The 14606-nt window shown below is 28.5% G+C and overlaps 1 protein-coding gene across 25 annotated transcripts; it reads right to left on the bottom strand.

Annotated features, from left to right (window-relative positions):
• Positions 1–4703: 4703 nt before the first annotated feature.
• Positions 4704–12601, bottom strand: LOC133678265 (uncharacterized). Of its 25 annotated transcripts, none has more exons than XR_009835921.1 (8): positions 12347–12601; positions 12139–12251; positions 10647–11981; positions 5943–10221; positions 5568–5638; positions 5206–5478; positions 5001–5122; positions 4704–4910 (listed from the first exon to the last, which is right to left on the bottom strand). XR_009835921.1 is itself a non-coding variant. In XM_062100536.1 (5 exons), exons 1-4 carry the CDS (start codon positions 12559–12561, stop codon positions 11280–11282), a joined length of 396 nt encoding a protein of 131 aa, XP_061956520.1. In that variant the 5' UTR covers positions 12562–12601; the 3' UTR covers positions 10548–10723; positions 11246–11279. The 25 variants fall into 25 exon arrangements, 2 of the variants coding, with proteins under 2 accessions (XP_061956520.1, XP_061956519.1); XR_009835925.1 differs by having other exon boundaries at positions 4872–5122; positions 10647–10723; positions 11246–11981; XR_009835928.1 differs by having other exon boundaries at positions 4872–5122; positions 10647–11410; positions 11856–11981.
• Between the last annotated feature and the right edge of the window lie 2005 nt (positions 12602–14606).

The raw sequence follows: 14606 nt of genomic DNA, 5'->3' as shown, positions 1-14606 counted from the left end.
TTGGTGGTCGAAATCTTTCTCAACAACAACTTTTTATTTCTAAGCTGGAATCTGAGAACCTCTTTTCTCTTATCCACTAAAAATAAAAAGAAAAAAAATTTGCTACTAATATATATATACACTGAGTAACCAAATGACTTAAAAAAATACAGGACTAAAATGAACGTTTTAAAAAAATTACTGACATACCATTTATTTTACTTGTTTTTGCTATTATAGATTCCTATCTTTCAATTCAACAATCACCTCTAAAATAATATGCAATTTAGCTTTAATTTGAGCTAAAAAAAACTTATTTGTGCAAAAACAAAATTTAAATATCAAATTAAATATTTTTAAAATCATCATTACAATCCATGATGAATTGTAAAATAATAAAAAGTAAAAATAGCTACAATATCTTCCTTACCTTCTTTAGTTTGTGTTAATAATTAGCATGGATGACGTGGCATACACCCTATGATAAAGGATAAAGTTTTTCTTTTGTATATACCAACCTTATAGTACTGTGAAGGGATCTTTGATCATAAAATTTTATTTTTGACTTTTTGATATTTTGCTACTTAAAAGTCATTCTCAAAACTCTCATTCTCTGTCACCACCAAACCACTAAAGCTTCATATGTTTGAAATTTTAACACTCAGATGACTTGCCTCCCACACCTCTCTTTGCTTGCGTCCTTCCCTCCATCTCTTTCACCTGAATCCATCCACCATGGGACTAGGCACTAGCTGCCTATCACTGTCAATCTTCACTGGTCAACTCGCAAAATGGAAAAACACCACCAGACCACCGTCCTCCGTCCTTTCCTCTACCTTCTCTTGTCCGTATAAATATATTCCTTACGAGAGCGTGACTCCATCGATGAGTTGCAAAGCCCCTTTCTACTAGAGTTGGCAAAAGCTTGACTTTATGGGGAGACCCAGTGACTCACTCCACTCTGTCCTCTGCTCCTTCCTTTCTCTCACTTCTCTAGAATCTGGAAAATTATAGACGATGCTGGAACATGTATAAGAATATGATAATCTTTTTTTTTAAAAAAAAATTGGCTAAATTTATTATTTATTAATTTACATTTATAACATTAATCAACAAAAAAACTAAAGGAATCAACATTTCAGTGTGCTGTTCATGCAGATACTCTCACAATCACTTTTCACATGGCAATTTTTAGATTTGTTTTGTTTTGGTCAAAAGTTAGTATTTTTCTCCAAGAATTTTTTCTTCTCTTCGGATTACAAGGTGTCGGGGATTGTTCCAGAATTAAATGATTGGTTGATTTTACATAATTGAATTCTAATTGTTGGAAGAGCTAAAATTAAAACAACAAGGATCATAATTGACTTCGACAACAATTAACAGCCTTTTCTATATATATTGTTCAAGGGACGCATGAAAATACACTTTAGTCCCTCAATTTTTACTTTTTTAAAATATTTATCCCTTTTATTTTTGGATTTTTTGTTGCGATCCTAAACTGCATTTTAGTTCTTGTATCTTGAGGGAGGAGAGAGCAAATTATTTATAAATTTTAAGAGAGAGAAAGCTCTCAAGTAGACGGATTCTCACTATGAATAACTTTGATTTGGGTATTTATAAATTTGATTTTAAAAGAGGAACGCAATAAATGTGGTTTCCACTTTCATTAATGGTGGAAAAAATTATTCAAAGCTCAAAAACTATTTTTATTTGATTTGATTTCATGTTTTCAAGTCATATCAGAGTATATTTTGCTTTTAAAAACATGATTTTAGATGTTGTTGGGAAGTTTTCTTCATGTGTTTTGTGAAAAAAAGAAGACTAAATTTTTGGGGTCAAAAACCCAGGCGAGCAATGCATGTTTGTTCAAGAATTGGGTTCGTCAACTTGCCAAGTAGATGGTCCGGAGCGCCAAATCTAATCTGCAACTGGCACCATCTTGCAATATGTATAAATCCATTCTTTTAGCCCATGTGTGCTTCACCCTTCAACTTTTTTATTGGATTATTTTTAAATAAATTTATTAAACTGATGATTAAATAATTATTCAATTATACTATATTTTTCAAATATATATTAGTATTTTTATGGTAATATTAACAATTACTTTTGAAATAATTATATATCAACTTTGAATATTTAACGTGGATGAAATAAATATTTTAATTTTTAATTTTAATTTTTTTATATAATGTTTCTTAAGTATATCGTTTTAATATTTTTTTTTATAAATTCATGTCAAAATTATTAATTCATTACTTTTTTTTATTAAAAATTTATTTTAAAATCGCGATAAGCTTTAGACGACTTCTCTTAGTAGCCAAAAATCCCCTTTCACTGTGTTGTGGAATCACTACACCGAGATCTTCTTGGTGAGGTGACACATGACAATGTTGGAGTGGTGGTGCGAAGCCAATGCCTTTTTTTATCTTCTCCTCCCCTTGAACATTGCACCGACCATGTAAAATTTTAGAGTTGTCATCTTATTAATTGAAACTTCAACTTCGGTCCTTGTTTTTTTGATTTATAATTTTTTGTTCTTGGTTCTTTTGACAAGTTTTGATATGTATTTTATTTTATTATTCAATCTCAATTTGTGATATGCTATTTTTTTTCAATTAGATATTCAATTTTTTTTGTTTTTTTTGTTTTGGGATCTTTTTGTTAAATTGATTTGTCTTTTTAATTTCACCATTCAATATAAAATTTGTAGTTGTCCTCTAATTTTTTTTATTTTTATTTTAATCTTCATTCTTTTAATTGTTATTTTTGGTTTTGTATCCTTTTGTGCAATTAATTTTTTTTCTTCTAATTTTATCATTCAACGTTTGATTGTTTGAGAATTGGACTTCATAATTTTTATAAATAAGGTGTTTTTTAGTCTAATGACTTGAGTCACAAGTTTGAAAAGTTAACGCATGTTGACATCTTTTTTTGTTTTTGTTTTTATTTATTTTATTTTTTGATTTCATCATTTGACATTGGTTTTTTTAAAATAGGCTTTGTGATTTTCTTCGTTTTCTTTTCTATTGATTTTTCCTGATTTCATGATATAGATCGCGGTTTGACGGATTAACCCGGATAGACTTGACTATTTTTATGAGATTGTTTTTTTAAAGTAATTTTAATTTTTTTTTCAAAAATCTTTTTGTATGAAAAAAAATCTACCTCGACAACTTAGTGCCGGTCCATGTCTAGTAAACTTCTAAGAGATCTGAACTTCAAAAATCTTTCATTGTACCAAATATATAATATTAAAAAGAATTGTAAATCATTATGCAGCTTTATTGTTAACATCAAAAATGAAATTCGTTTTTGTTTTTAATTCAACCCCTCATTTTTTTTTCCATTTCTCCCCATTTTATTATTTCAATTTTGCACTTTTTTTCTTCTCAATTTCAGCCTTATGCTCTTTCAAACAATCATCTAGATTGTTTTTGGATCGACCAAGTTGATTGAATTATGTCAGGATAACTTCTATACAATTTAATTTAAACTTAGGCTAATCAAGGAGTCGGGTTGATAATATTTTTTTCTAGTAAATTTCATGCTCATATTTTTGTTATTGGTTGGCTAGGTTGTTTTTGGACAAGTCAAGTCAATTGAATTGTGTTAGGGTGATTCTCACATGATTTAATTTTAAACACTGAAAAGATAAGAAGTTGAGTTGATAGTTTTTTATGTCAATTTTATAATCAGATTTTTTTATCAGTCAGTTGAGATATTTTTAGACTACTTAAGTTGATTGAATCACATAAAAATAATTTCTATATAATTTAATTTTAAACTCAAGTTAAGTAAAAGGTAAGATAAAAAAGTTTTAAGTTCAATGAGATAGGCTTGGTAGACTTGGAATAAGATTCATTAAAGGAAGGGGCAATATTTGCTACTTCTTTTAGATTTTGCTAGCAAATTGAAGTAACTAAGTCCAAAAAAAGCTTATTTCAAAATATGACTATGCGAACATGGATAATGTGGTAAAGGACAACTTCTTTCTACCATAACTATCATCCTCGTAACATTGTGCAAGGATCTTCTTTGAGGTCTTTGAACCTAAAACGCCATTCATTTGAGCCAAGCTAGCAGTAGCAGTGAGAGGGAATAAGATTCTAGGCTACTGTTCTTTATGGTTAGAACACCGAGAAAGTATTTGGTATGTTGGACATGATTATCTTTTTATGCAATTGTTTGATGTAATATTGAACAAATAATCTCTTCTCTTCTCTTCTCTTCTCTTCTTTTCTTATAAAAAATAAGAAATAGGGTCGCCAATAAAAGATAAAAAAAACTCAAATAATTCTTCCCTTATTTTTTTTTCACTCGTGACAATTGTAAAAACAAAAATTAAAAAACCCCTCTCTCCTTCCCATACTCAAAATCAAAACAAAAATTGAATTCTCTGGTTATGGACTAAACACTACCTACCACAACCAACCTTCGTTTGGTCAGCTTCTTATACACAAAATCAAAAAACATCACCTCACAGCTGTCGTTTCCTCTCCCTTCGCTCTGCTTTTTTTGTTCATCTACATTTCCTTTACGTTAACATGACTCTCTGAGTTGCAATGGCCTGCATACGCTTGTTTTCACTATCAGTATATCTCATTTATAATCTCATCTTTATTATCAATTAGCGGACTTTCTTATAATTAGTTGTAAGTCATTTATAATTTTTATTAAAATGAATTGTTTGAGCTTTTACTCGTTAGTTTAACATCATCATGAACTCCAAAGTTTGAGTACTTAAAATTAATTGCGAGCATCCAATAGTCGAAACAATATGAGTTGTTTGCAAGTTCTCAGCTATAGTGTTAGAAATTTCGTACACCTGATTTCTATTAGGTCAACTAGATAATCATGCCTTTAACTACAAATCCGGATCGAGATTGGGATAGGTCAAAGGATCATCCCTGTATTTCTCCTTCAACCAGCTGTTATATGTATTTTGAAAAGAAAAAATTAAATTCATCAAATTCAAGGAAATAATAACTTATGAAAAAAATATTTGAAAACCAATATACCACAAAGTGCTGAGCTCGGCTATCCATGACTTGTTGCATCCTTTTTTTGGTAGTCATCACTCTATACATGTGTTTCAACAAAAAAGCTTCATCGGGTTTAGCTCGTGTCCAAGAACCGTAGCCTACATGATAAAAATATTGTCTATTAAATATATTTCTAAAAAAACAACTAATAAAAAAATGATTGTGATAAAAAAAATCCTACCATTCACTTCATATACAAAACAAACAGAATAAAGCTGTCATTGAGAGTGGTAACAAAACCATGAACACTCCAGTTCTAATTTTCTACACTGGACTGTGATTGTCGCGTGAAATGAGTCGACGTCATGTGCTGAATGTATTCTGTCCATATAGCCTCTAAGATATACGACGATCTAAAATCCTTTCAAACTGCCACATCATTTCAACCTAGAAGCTCTTTTTTCGCATATTTTTTGGTTTTTTTTTTTTCACCACATACAAAAAATCATGCAACCTATATAATACAAATTAATTATCTATTAGTAAATGAAAAATAAAATTTTAATATTTAGAATAAAAAAATTATCCTAAATTCGATCTTACCTAATTGCAGCGTGATTCTTCCAAACTCTCCTTATAACATTATTATCAGCTCTCTCCCATTTGAATTTTCCCTTGAAGTAAAAATTTATAAAAGAAAAATTTCAGTAATTTCAATAAAACAACCAAATTAACATAAAAAATATTAAGTTAAAACTAACATTTAACCTTGAAAATCATGCATCAACTTGAGATTTCCATTTAGGATGTTTGAAAACTTGGCTTTATTGAAACAATGAGATTTCCATCGATGATTTAAAGGTCGAAGTTATTGTTCTCACAGCTTCAATGTTTGTAAACTTGAAATTGCATTTGTTAAATGAAATTATTTTTTAAAACATTATTAAACATGTCGTTCTAAAAGTAAAACAAACTTACATTGAAAGATTATCCTTCCACTAGGCCTCGTACTTGCGGATAAATGAATCCCACTATGAAGTCCCCCCTTGACATTTCGGCATCTCACTCAAAGAGCTTACGTCATGAGTCGATGCTTATGCCTCAAGTGTTTGTTCTCGGTTGGCATCTAATGACTCGTGGTCATCAACATCACTGTTAAAAGAACTAGCAATGATCTTGTCCTCATAACGTACAATAAACTTTCTCCTAGGCATTTACACAAATTAACAAATAAAAAAAACTAAATGATTCCTATTTTAAAAAAAAAATATTTGGCAGCACCTCCCATATATAAGAGACAACCCAAAATTTTTAAACCTGCAAATACACAATATATGTGCCACAAACCAAATGGTTTCATTCAATTTCTTCTAACAATTTAGCATAATTCAATTTCATAGAAAATTTTCATTTACACACACACACACACAAACTAAAGATAGATGTAAACAAAGATAAAACAAAGACAAAACAAGTACGTGACGTTGTTACACCTAAGAATGATCTTAAGATCTTATCACAAATTTCTAGCCGATATACTTGATTTTAAAACAAAATACAAAACTATAAACAAATTTCTGACGTGAATGAAGAGGTAAGTCTAGACATGATAGGATCTTCTACTAAATACAAAGCATACTTAATTTTGTAGAAATATAAATACAGAATAATAAGTAGAATTTAAATATATATAGAAATGATATTTAAAGGAATCTTACTTAAATTTGTATAGAAACCAATATGAAGATATAAGTTATAAGGTTTGAATAAAACAATATGGATGTGTTTACAAGATAATAGATGGCAATATAAAAGGTTACAAGGAATTACCAAAGAAGAGTATTGATGCCTTATACAAAGAAACTCATCTATGTAGTTCTGCCTCTAAAGCTTGAGAGGAGGCTCTTTATATAGGGGAGGTTGAGATTGACTTTTTGAAAATTTTGTAAAGAAAATGATATGTTTTTTTAAAAAAAAATTTAGAAAATTTTCTTATCGCACTGAAAGTTATTTGTCATTCTTTACAAGTGGAGGATCAACTTTTTGAAAAGTTGAATTGGAATATTGCTAGTTTAACCATTTATATCGACAGGAGGATTTGGGCATGCAAGTTTTGAGAATGAGCCAGAATATTTATTGTTGAGTTCTTTTCATCTCAACTTCACCCTTCAATCAAATATAAAATTTATTTTGTATTTTAATTATGATTCTTATTATTTTAATTGTTATTTTTAGTGATTTTATATAATTAAATGTTTTTTATTTCATCATTCAATATTTGATTGATTGGGAATTGAACTTCATGATTAGTTTAAATTAGGTGCTTCAGGTCTAATGACTAAGGTCACGAGTTTGAAAATTTAACTATAGTTTTTTTTAAAAAAAGACTTTATAATTCTCTTTATTTTTTTTATTAAGTTATTCCAATCTCATTATCTAAATTATAAATTTAACAAAATTTCTTTAGTTGGTTCAAATTGATTACCATTGGTTATAAATTTATCATGACTTATTATTATTATTATTTTATCTTATTTAAACATCTCATCATTATTTTGTTTTTAAATAATTTAGCCATGCAATGAAATGGGACACTGTGGCTAGTCTAACTCTAATTAACATATGAAAAGGAAATATTTATGGTAAAAAAAAATACTAATAAGTGACCAGAGATACCATTAATATTTAATAATGAGATGGCCATATTGGGTCTGATCACTGAATTCTATGTACAAGACCTAAGCCCATTTAGTAGTTTCTAGATTTGCCCATTCAAACAAGAAACATTATCATCAAGGGGGCTTCACTGTTTTTTATTTTTTATTTTTAAAAATATTATTCCTTTTAATAGTTTAAAAGAGAAAATAAAATATCAATTCTCATGGTTGGTTTAGTGGTTGTATATGTGATACTTTTCATTACTTGAACAAAATCTATCTTCTTGTTTTTTTTTTATATATATATAAATATAAATGAAGTGTTGGTCTAGCGGTTAAGACACTGTTATATTCCAGTAAAGGTGAGAACACAAGTTCAATTCTTGGAAAGCATACTTATTGGGAGGGGTAGCCACGAACCCCAAACAGGACTAGCCTCGTCCTTTAAAAGGGCGTGAGAATGCCCGGATAAGAACAAAAAACAAATTCTATTAATGTTTTTTAATGCCACTTGAATGCTTTGCTTTTCAACCTGGTAATTAATGTATAGTTTCTACATTATAAAAGTTGTTTTTTTTAGTGTTAATTAAATAAGAAAAGTGATTTGATATTAAAGATATGTTTTTTGAAAGAAAAAAACTTTGAACAAAAAATTTGTATAATATATTTATTATTTATTATTTTTGTTTTAACAATATGCAAGATTTTATTATAAGATTTTTATTGTATATTTTTTTCAACCATGAATAAGAAAAATCTCTAATGTCATTTAAATTCATTTCAAGGTCTTTATGTTGTTTAAAAGTAATTTTTTAATAAAAAAATATAATCATGTACTATAATATGCATTACAATTTTTTTGTAAGTTAAGTCTCTTTTATTTATTTATAATGATATATATATATATATATATATATATATATATATATATATATATATATATATGGATTGGATAAGTCTATTGGCCTAGAATATGACGACCAAAGGGTAGCCAGAAAGTCAAGGTATGAGTATTTTTTTTATCTAAAAAAATATTTTTTAATAATTTTTTACATTTAAAAAATATCGTAAAGACCTAAATAAACTATTACATGGCTTCAAACAACCCAAAAAATCATTCAAAAAACCAAAAATAAACCTAAATTAAAAACAAAACCCTTCCCATCTCCATATCTATTCCCTTAAGTAAGGTGAAGGCTAAAAAATACCTTAGTGAAACTTCTCTTATCGAATGAAACTTGTTAAATTATGAACGATTTTTTTTATGGATGGAATTAGTGCATACCAACTTTTTCTCTGTCTTCCTTCAGAATCTAGAAACTCTCTCTTTTCTTTCAATCTAAGGACTGAACATAAAGTTGTGTATCAAAAATAAATTTTTCAAAAACTATAAGGACTGAAAATGTCTTCATTAGAAAGGTAGAGGATCAAAGTAAATTTTTTATTTGAATTTTAAAAGCACAACTTATTTACCTGAAGTTTTTCACTTTAGTCTTTTATCCTTGATTCTTATCCTTCTATAGTAAATTAAAAACAATTGGCTACTAATTTTGTTCAAAAAGATCAAATAATAAAAAGAAAACTAGATAGATGGCCCACACTTTGCTACGGGCCATACTGATTTTTTATGTAGTGTAATAAAAAGATGCCTAAGCGTTATTATTGGATTTTAAAGAAGATAAAAAAATTAACGACTCGACACCATAGAAAGAGAGCTAAAATCACCAATCATTATTTGATAGGTGGCTCGCTCTATACTGTGGGCCTATAATTTTTTTTATCGTAGAAAAGATATCGAGACAATGCATTTTTATCATCAAGGGGGCTTTGCTGTTTTTTATTTTTTATTTTTAAAAATATTATTCTTTTTAATAGTTTGAAAGAGAAAATAAAATATCAATTCTCATGGTTGGTTTAGTGATTGTACATGTGATAGTTTTCATTACTTGAACAAAATCTGAATTTCAATTACTATATTTTTTTAATCTATTTTATATCTTAAAATCATTAATATTCTTATATAAATCATTACAAATTGTCATCCTATTAATCCTTTTTAACACCGCTTGAATGCTTTGCTTTTCAACCTGGTAATTAATGTATAGTGTCTACATTATAAAAGTTGTTTTTTTTAGTGTTAATTAAATAGGAAAAGTGATTTGATATTAAATATATGTTTTTTGAAAGAAAAAATGTGAACAAAACATTTGTTTAATATATTTATTATTTATTGTTTTTGTTTTAACAATATGCAAGATTTTATTATAAGATTTATTTTTAAGATTTATATTGTATATTTTTTTCAACTATAGTAAATTAAAAACAGTTGGCTACTAATTTTGTTTCAAAAGGATCAAATCATAGAGAGAAAACTAGATAGATGGCCCGCGCTTCGCTACGGGCCAGGCTGATTTTTTCTGTAGCGTAAAAAAAGATGCTTAAGCGTTATTATTGGATTTTAAAGAAAGGAAAAAAATCAACGACTTGACACCATAGAAAGAGAGCTAAAAACAATAATGATTGATCATTAGAAAAAAAAATCAATGAAAAAAAGTATTAAAAAAGAAAGCATCAGCAAAATCAAGTGAAGTTGTCAAAACCTGCGAGCAGAACCAAGCAGACGATCATTATTTTATAGGTGACTCGCTCTATAATGTGGATCTATCATTTTTTTTATCATAGAAAAGATATCAAGACAATGCATTTTTTTAAACAAAATCAAAGATTATGATCATTGACTTGAGATCCAAAAATATTAAAAAGCAATAAAAAAATGTTGAGCCAAACTTATTGAACCTGCTGAATTCATGGCTCGAGACATGATATTGTGATAATTCAATAGGAAAAACAAATATAAATAAACAAAGAATGCTAATTTCCAAAAACACAATTAAAAAATTAAAATTCCTTCAAGTATTGCCTCAAATTAAATGTAAAGGATGAAATCAATAAATTTAATTTAATAAAAAAATAAAATAAGACCAACGATATTTTTCATTAGAAAAAAAATCAAAATGATACAAACCTTGTAAATCCAGGTTAAACTTCCAAACTCGCAATCTACTAAATTCCTGACCCGGGTTCAATTCAGGAGCTCAACACCTAAAAAATTAAATGTTTGATGATGAAATCAATTAATTCAATTCAATTCAAAAACAAAATTCTTTTAGAAAATCTAAATGTAATAAAGACAAAAAAGAAAAGAAAAAAAAACTAAAAGCAAGGCGACCTTCTAATTTTAAAATTGACTACAAAAATCTCATTTAAAGATAATTAAAAAAATAACAGAATGGTATAGGATGGAAAAAAGCTTTTAAAAAAACAAAAAAACAACGGAAATCCGTATTCATGTCAACTTTGTAAATCAGAGTTAATTTTTTAAACTTGTAAACCGTTAAATTCTACACCTAGACTAAGCTAAAAAGCTTAACACTTGTTCAATTAAATATTGGAGGATGAAATAAAAAAAAAATCAATCTAAAAATCTTGAAGATAAAAAAAATACAATAATAAAAAATTAGATTTGACAAGAAAAAAAACAAAAAATATAATGAAATTAAAAAAAAAATAATTGGAAAAACCATTTATAAAAACAACAATAAACAAAAAAACAGAACCACATACGATAAATCTGAGTACTCCCCTTTTCTTTTTGTCTTCATGCAGAGAACACATGGCGAAGAATGATCCGCTTGTGCGCGGAAGGCGAGAGACGTTGACGGTGAGCTGGTATGGCTGGTTCATCCAAACTTGATGGTGATAGCACACTGCATGATGGATCTTCTTCAGCTATTAGTGGAAAGACAAGCCATTTGAAGGTCACGATCGTTATAAGCTTATCTCTTCGCATCGGTGGTTGTTTTCCTCAAACTCAAACGCAGGGTGGAATTGTAAAAAAATTCAATTTTTTTTTTTTTTACCAATGCCAAAAACAATTTGACTCATTGCGAAGAACGAATGTGGTATGAATTAATGAAAGAATAATAATAAAAAAAGCAACATGTATGTGATGGATTAAGAGTATGTTAATGCTAAAGTTGTGGTCATGTGGAAGGATAAAGAGCTAGAAAGAGATAGCTGTCATGAAATATTGAATGCAAGGGACGTGTGACTTATGGCAGTGCATGGACGGACCTCTATTTTGGAGGAGCATCTTGCGTTTCAATGGAGATTAAAATATTTCAAAAGCAGAAGCTAAAAACAGGGCCTCTATTGAGTTTTGAACAAAATAGACCTGGAGGTGTTTTGCAACCATGAAAGCACAGAGTCCCCATTCAGTTGCAGAGCCAGACCTGCATAATCAACCTCCACATGAAACACATCACCCTGCCTAAAGCAAACAGCAGGCATGCATGCATGCCTAGCACAACCAGGAACAAAAGAACACCAAATTAGAAATAAATCACAAAGGCGAGCAACCAAAGAAAATAGCAGAGCACTTACACATGGCCTAAACCTGAATCAACAAACCTAAAAAAAGAAAAGAAAGACCAGAAAGTGCTGCCAAAAAAGCATACCTGTAACACAAAGACTGCAATGACAATGTCACAAATAGAGCAACAAAGAGCAATCTAAACCGTAGAGCATAAGGCGTTTGCCACAGAGAATAAAAGACAGAGAAACAGACAACCTGACCAAAGCAGCAGCAAGAAAAAAAAAAAGCACAAAAAAAATCAAAACTGGAAAAAAAGAAACCCTGGAGGGAAAAGAAAGAATAACAACAACCTGAAACTTAAGACCAAACCAATCACATTAACAGGATTCCAACCACAGCTGGACCATTGAGAAAAAGATAGAAAACAGAGATGCAAAGGCAGGGGAAAAAAAACAGAGAGAAAGTGGCATATGAACGCTACTACATGTCTCCCAAATAGACAGTGACAATCTAATCCATTAGTATAAAATAGCCATAATCCCACTGCACAGGAGAGGCACACCATACCAGTAAGCTGGACCTTGTCAAAATCGCAACTTGACTTATAAAATCACATGATTTTACGGGTTAATATGTATTTAACATATAAAATGGAACTAAAAACTTGAAAACCAGTAAAATCAGTCAAATCAGTAAACTCGAACTGATTTTACGAGTTTGAAAGAAGTATAAACTTGTGTAATCTAATAATCTGTATCTTAGCATTTTCATTGTTCCAAATTTATATCTTGCAAAACTTGTGCAATCTGATAATCAAAGACTTGATTTTGAATATAATTATTATAATTTTTTTAACGATATAAGTTATATGTGGATTTCATTTCTGTAAAATAAAAATACCTATTCATTCTCACAATTTCTTATGTAAACTATTAATATATCAATTGGCATATTCCTCTATTTTAGCTGGCAAATATATAGAATAAAAGTTGTAAATTGGGATGCTTGACTCTTGGAGTAATTAATGTTAAATGACCTATTAAAATTTAAAGGAACTCGTTTATTGTAAATGACGAAGTAAGTGAGTCGATTTATCCAAGAAATAGAGGAATGAATGTGAAAAAAATAGAGGTGTTTGAACTTTTCTATTGTTTATTTCATTTTTATTTTAATTGTGTTATATTGTTAATTACTACTTGACTGGAATTATTAATATATATTTAATTAAAATATTTTACTTATGATTTTATAATTTTACAATTCAAGTTTACAATATAGTATATTATATATGAGATGACATGCTCACGCGCTGTCGTGGACTTATAAAACAAATGTACTTGATAGTGTTATAGTTATGAACCAGCGTTAGATAAGTAATAGAAACTAAAGGTATGATGTAGCCAATATTTCATGATGGAAAAAAAAATTGTATTGGTGATCAAAAACTTATACACTGAACAAAATGATTTGTAGAAATCCACAATATTCTATGAGGAAAGATACAGTGCTTTCCCTACATGATTTAGCTTTTCTGTTAATAAAAAGCAAAAAAAATTATAAAGCTAAATTCTTTATCAACTTAATATAAAACAAAATCAACAAAGATAATTTTGGAAGGAAAAAAACCCATGAGAAAAAATTTTGTAGCAGTTGACAATGTTTTGTGAGAAAAACTACAGTGCTCCCCAATAAAATCAACAAAGATAATTTTAGAAAAAATCATAAAATAACCATTTAGAGAAATACTGTAACAATCCACAGTGTTTTGTGAGAAACACTACAACGCTTTGTCCATATGATTTAGCTTTATTATAATTATAATTCTTAACCAACTCAATATTTTTTAAAAAATTGACAGATAATTTTGAAAAAAATCATAACAAAAATCATGTGGGAAAACACTGTAGCAATTCATAGTGTTTTAAAGAAAAACAAATTACAAAGTTAAATTCTCAATCAACTCAATATTAAAAAAATAAAATCGACAAAAACAATTTTAAAAAAAAAGTTTAACAAAAAAAAGAGGGAAAATACCATGTTGGAAACATTGTAGTAATTTACAGTGTTTTGTGATGAAAGTTACAGTGCTTCCCCATACGATTTAGCCTTATTTGTAATTACTTATAATTATAATTCTCAACCAACTCAATATTAAAAAAAATAAAATTGACAAAGATAATTTTGAAAAAATCATAAGAAAAAAAAACCTTGTGGAGAGACATTGTAGCTATCCACAATGTTTTGTAAGGAAAGCTACAGTGCTTTCCCAACATGATTAAGCTTTATTACAAAGTTAAATTTTAACCAGCTCAATATTAAAAAAATAACATCAATAAAGATAATTTTGGAAAAAAATATTACAAAAAAAGAAAACAAAAAACATTGGAAAAAAAAACCATGTGAGGAAAAACTGTTTCAATCCATAGTGTTTTGTGAGGAAGCTACAATGCTTTCCCCACATGATTTAGCCTTACTTATATTTACTTGTAATTGTAATTCATAACCAACTCAATATTTAAAAAATTAAATTGACAAAGATAATTTTAGAAAAAAAAACCACGTGGAAAAAAATACTATAGCAATCCATAGTAATTTATGAGGAAAGCTACA

The sequence above is a fragment of the Populus nigra genome, chromosome 18, assembly GCF_951802175.1.
Source record: "Populus nigra chromosome 18, ddPopNigr1.1, whole genome shotgun sequence".
Taxonomy (NCBI): domain Eukaryota; kingdom Viridiplantae; phylum Streptophyta; class Magnoliopsida; order Malpighiales; family Salicaceae; genus Populus; species Populus nigra.
The sequence above is the reverse complement of the archived record's forward strand: the minus strand, read 5'-3'. Positions and strand labels throughout refer to the sequence as shown.

What these genes read in the sequence shown, in the direction of transcription:
- LOC133678265 (XM_062100535.1), bottom strand. Translation starts at nt 12,561, where the DNA reads ATGGTGTGCCTCTCCTGTGCAGTGGGATTATGGCTATTTTATACTAAT. An exon ending in TGGTTGCAAAACACCTCCAG is followed by an intron (nt 11,389 to 11,855) that starts GTCTATTTTGTT and finishes TCCATCATGCAG; the next exon opens with TGTGCTATCACCATCAAGTT.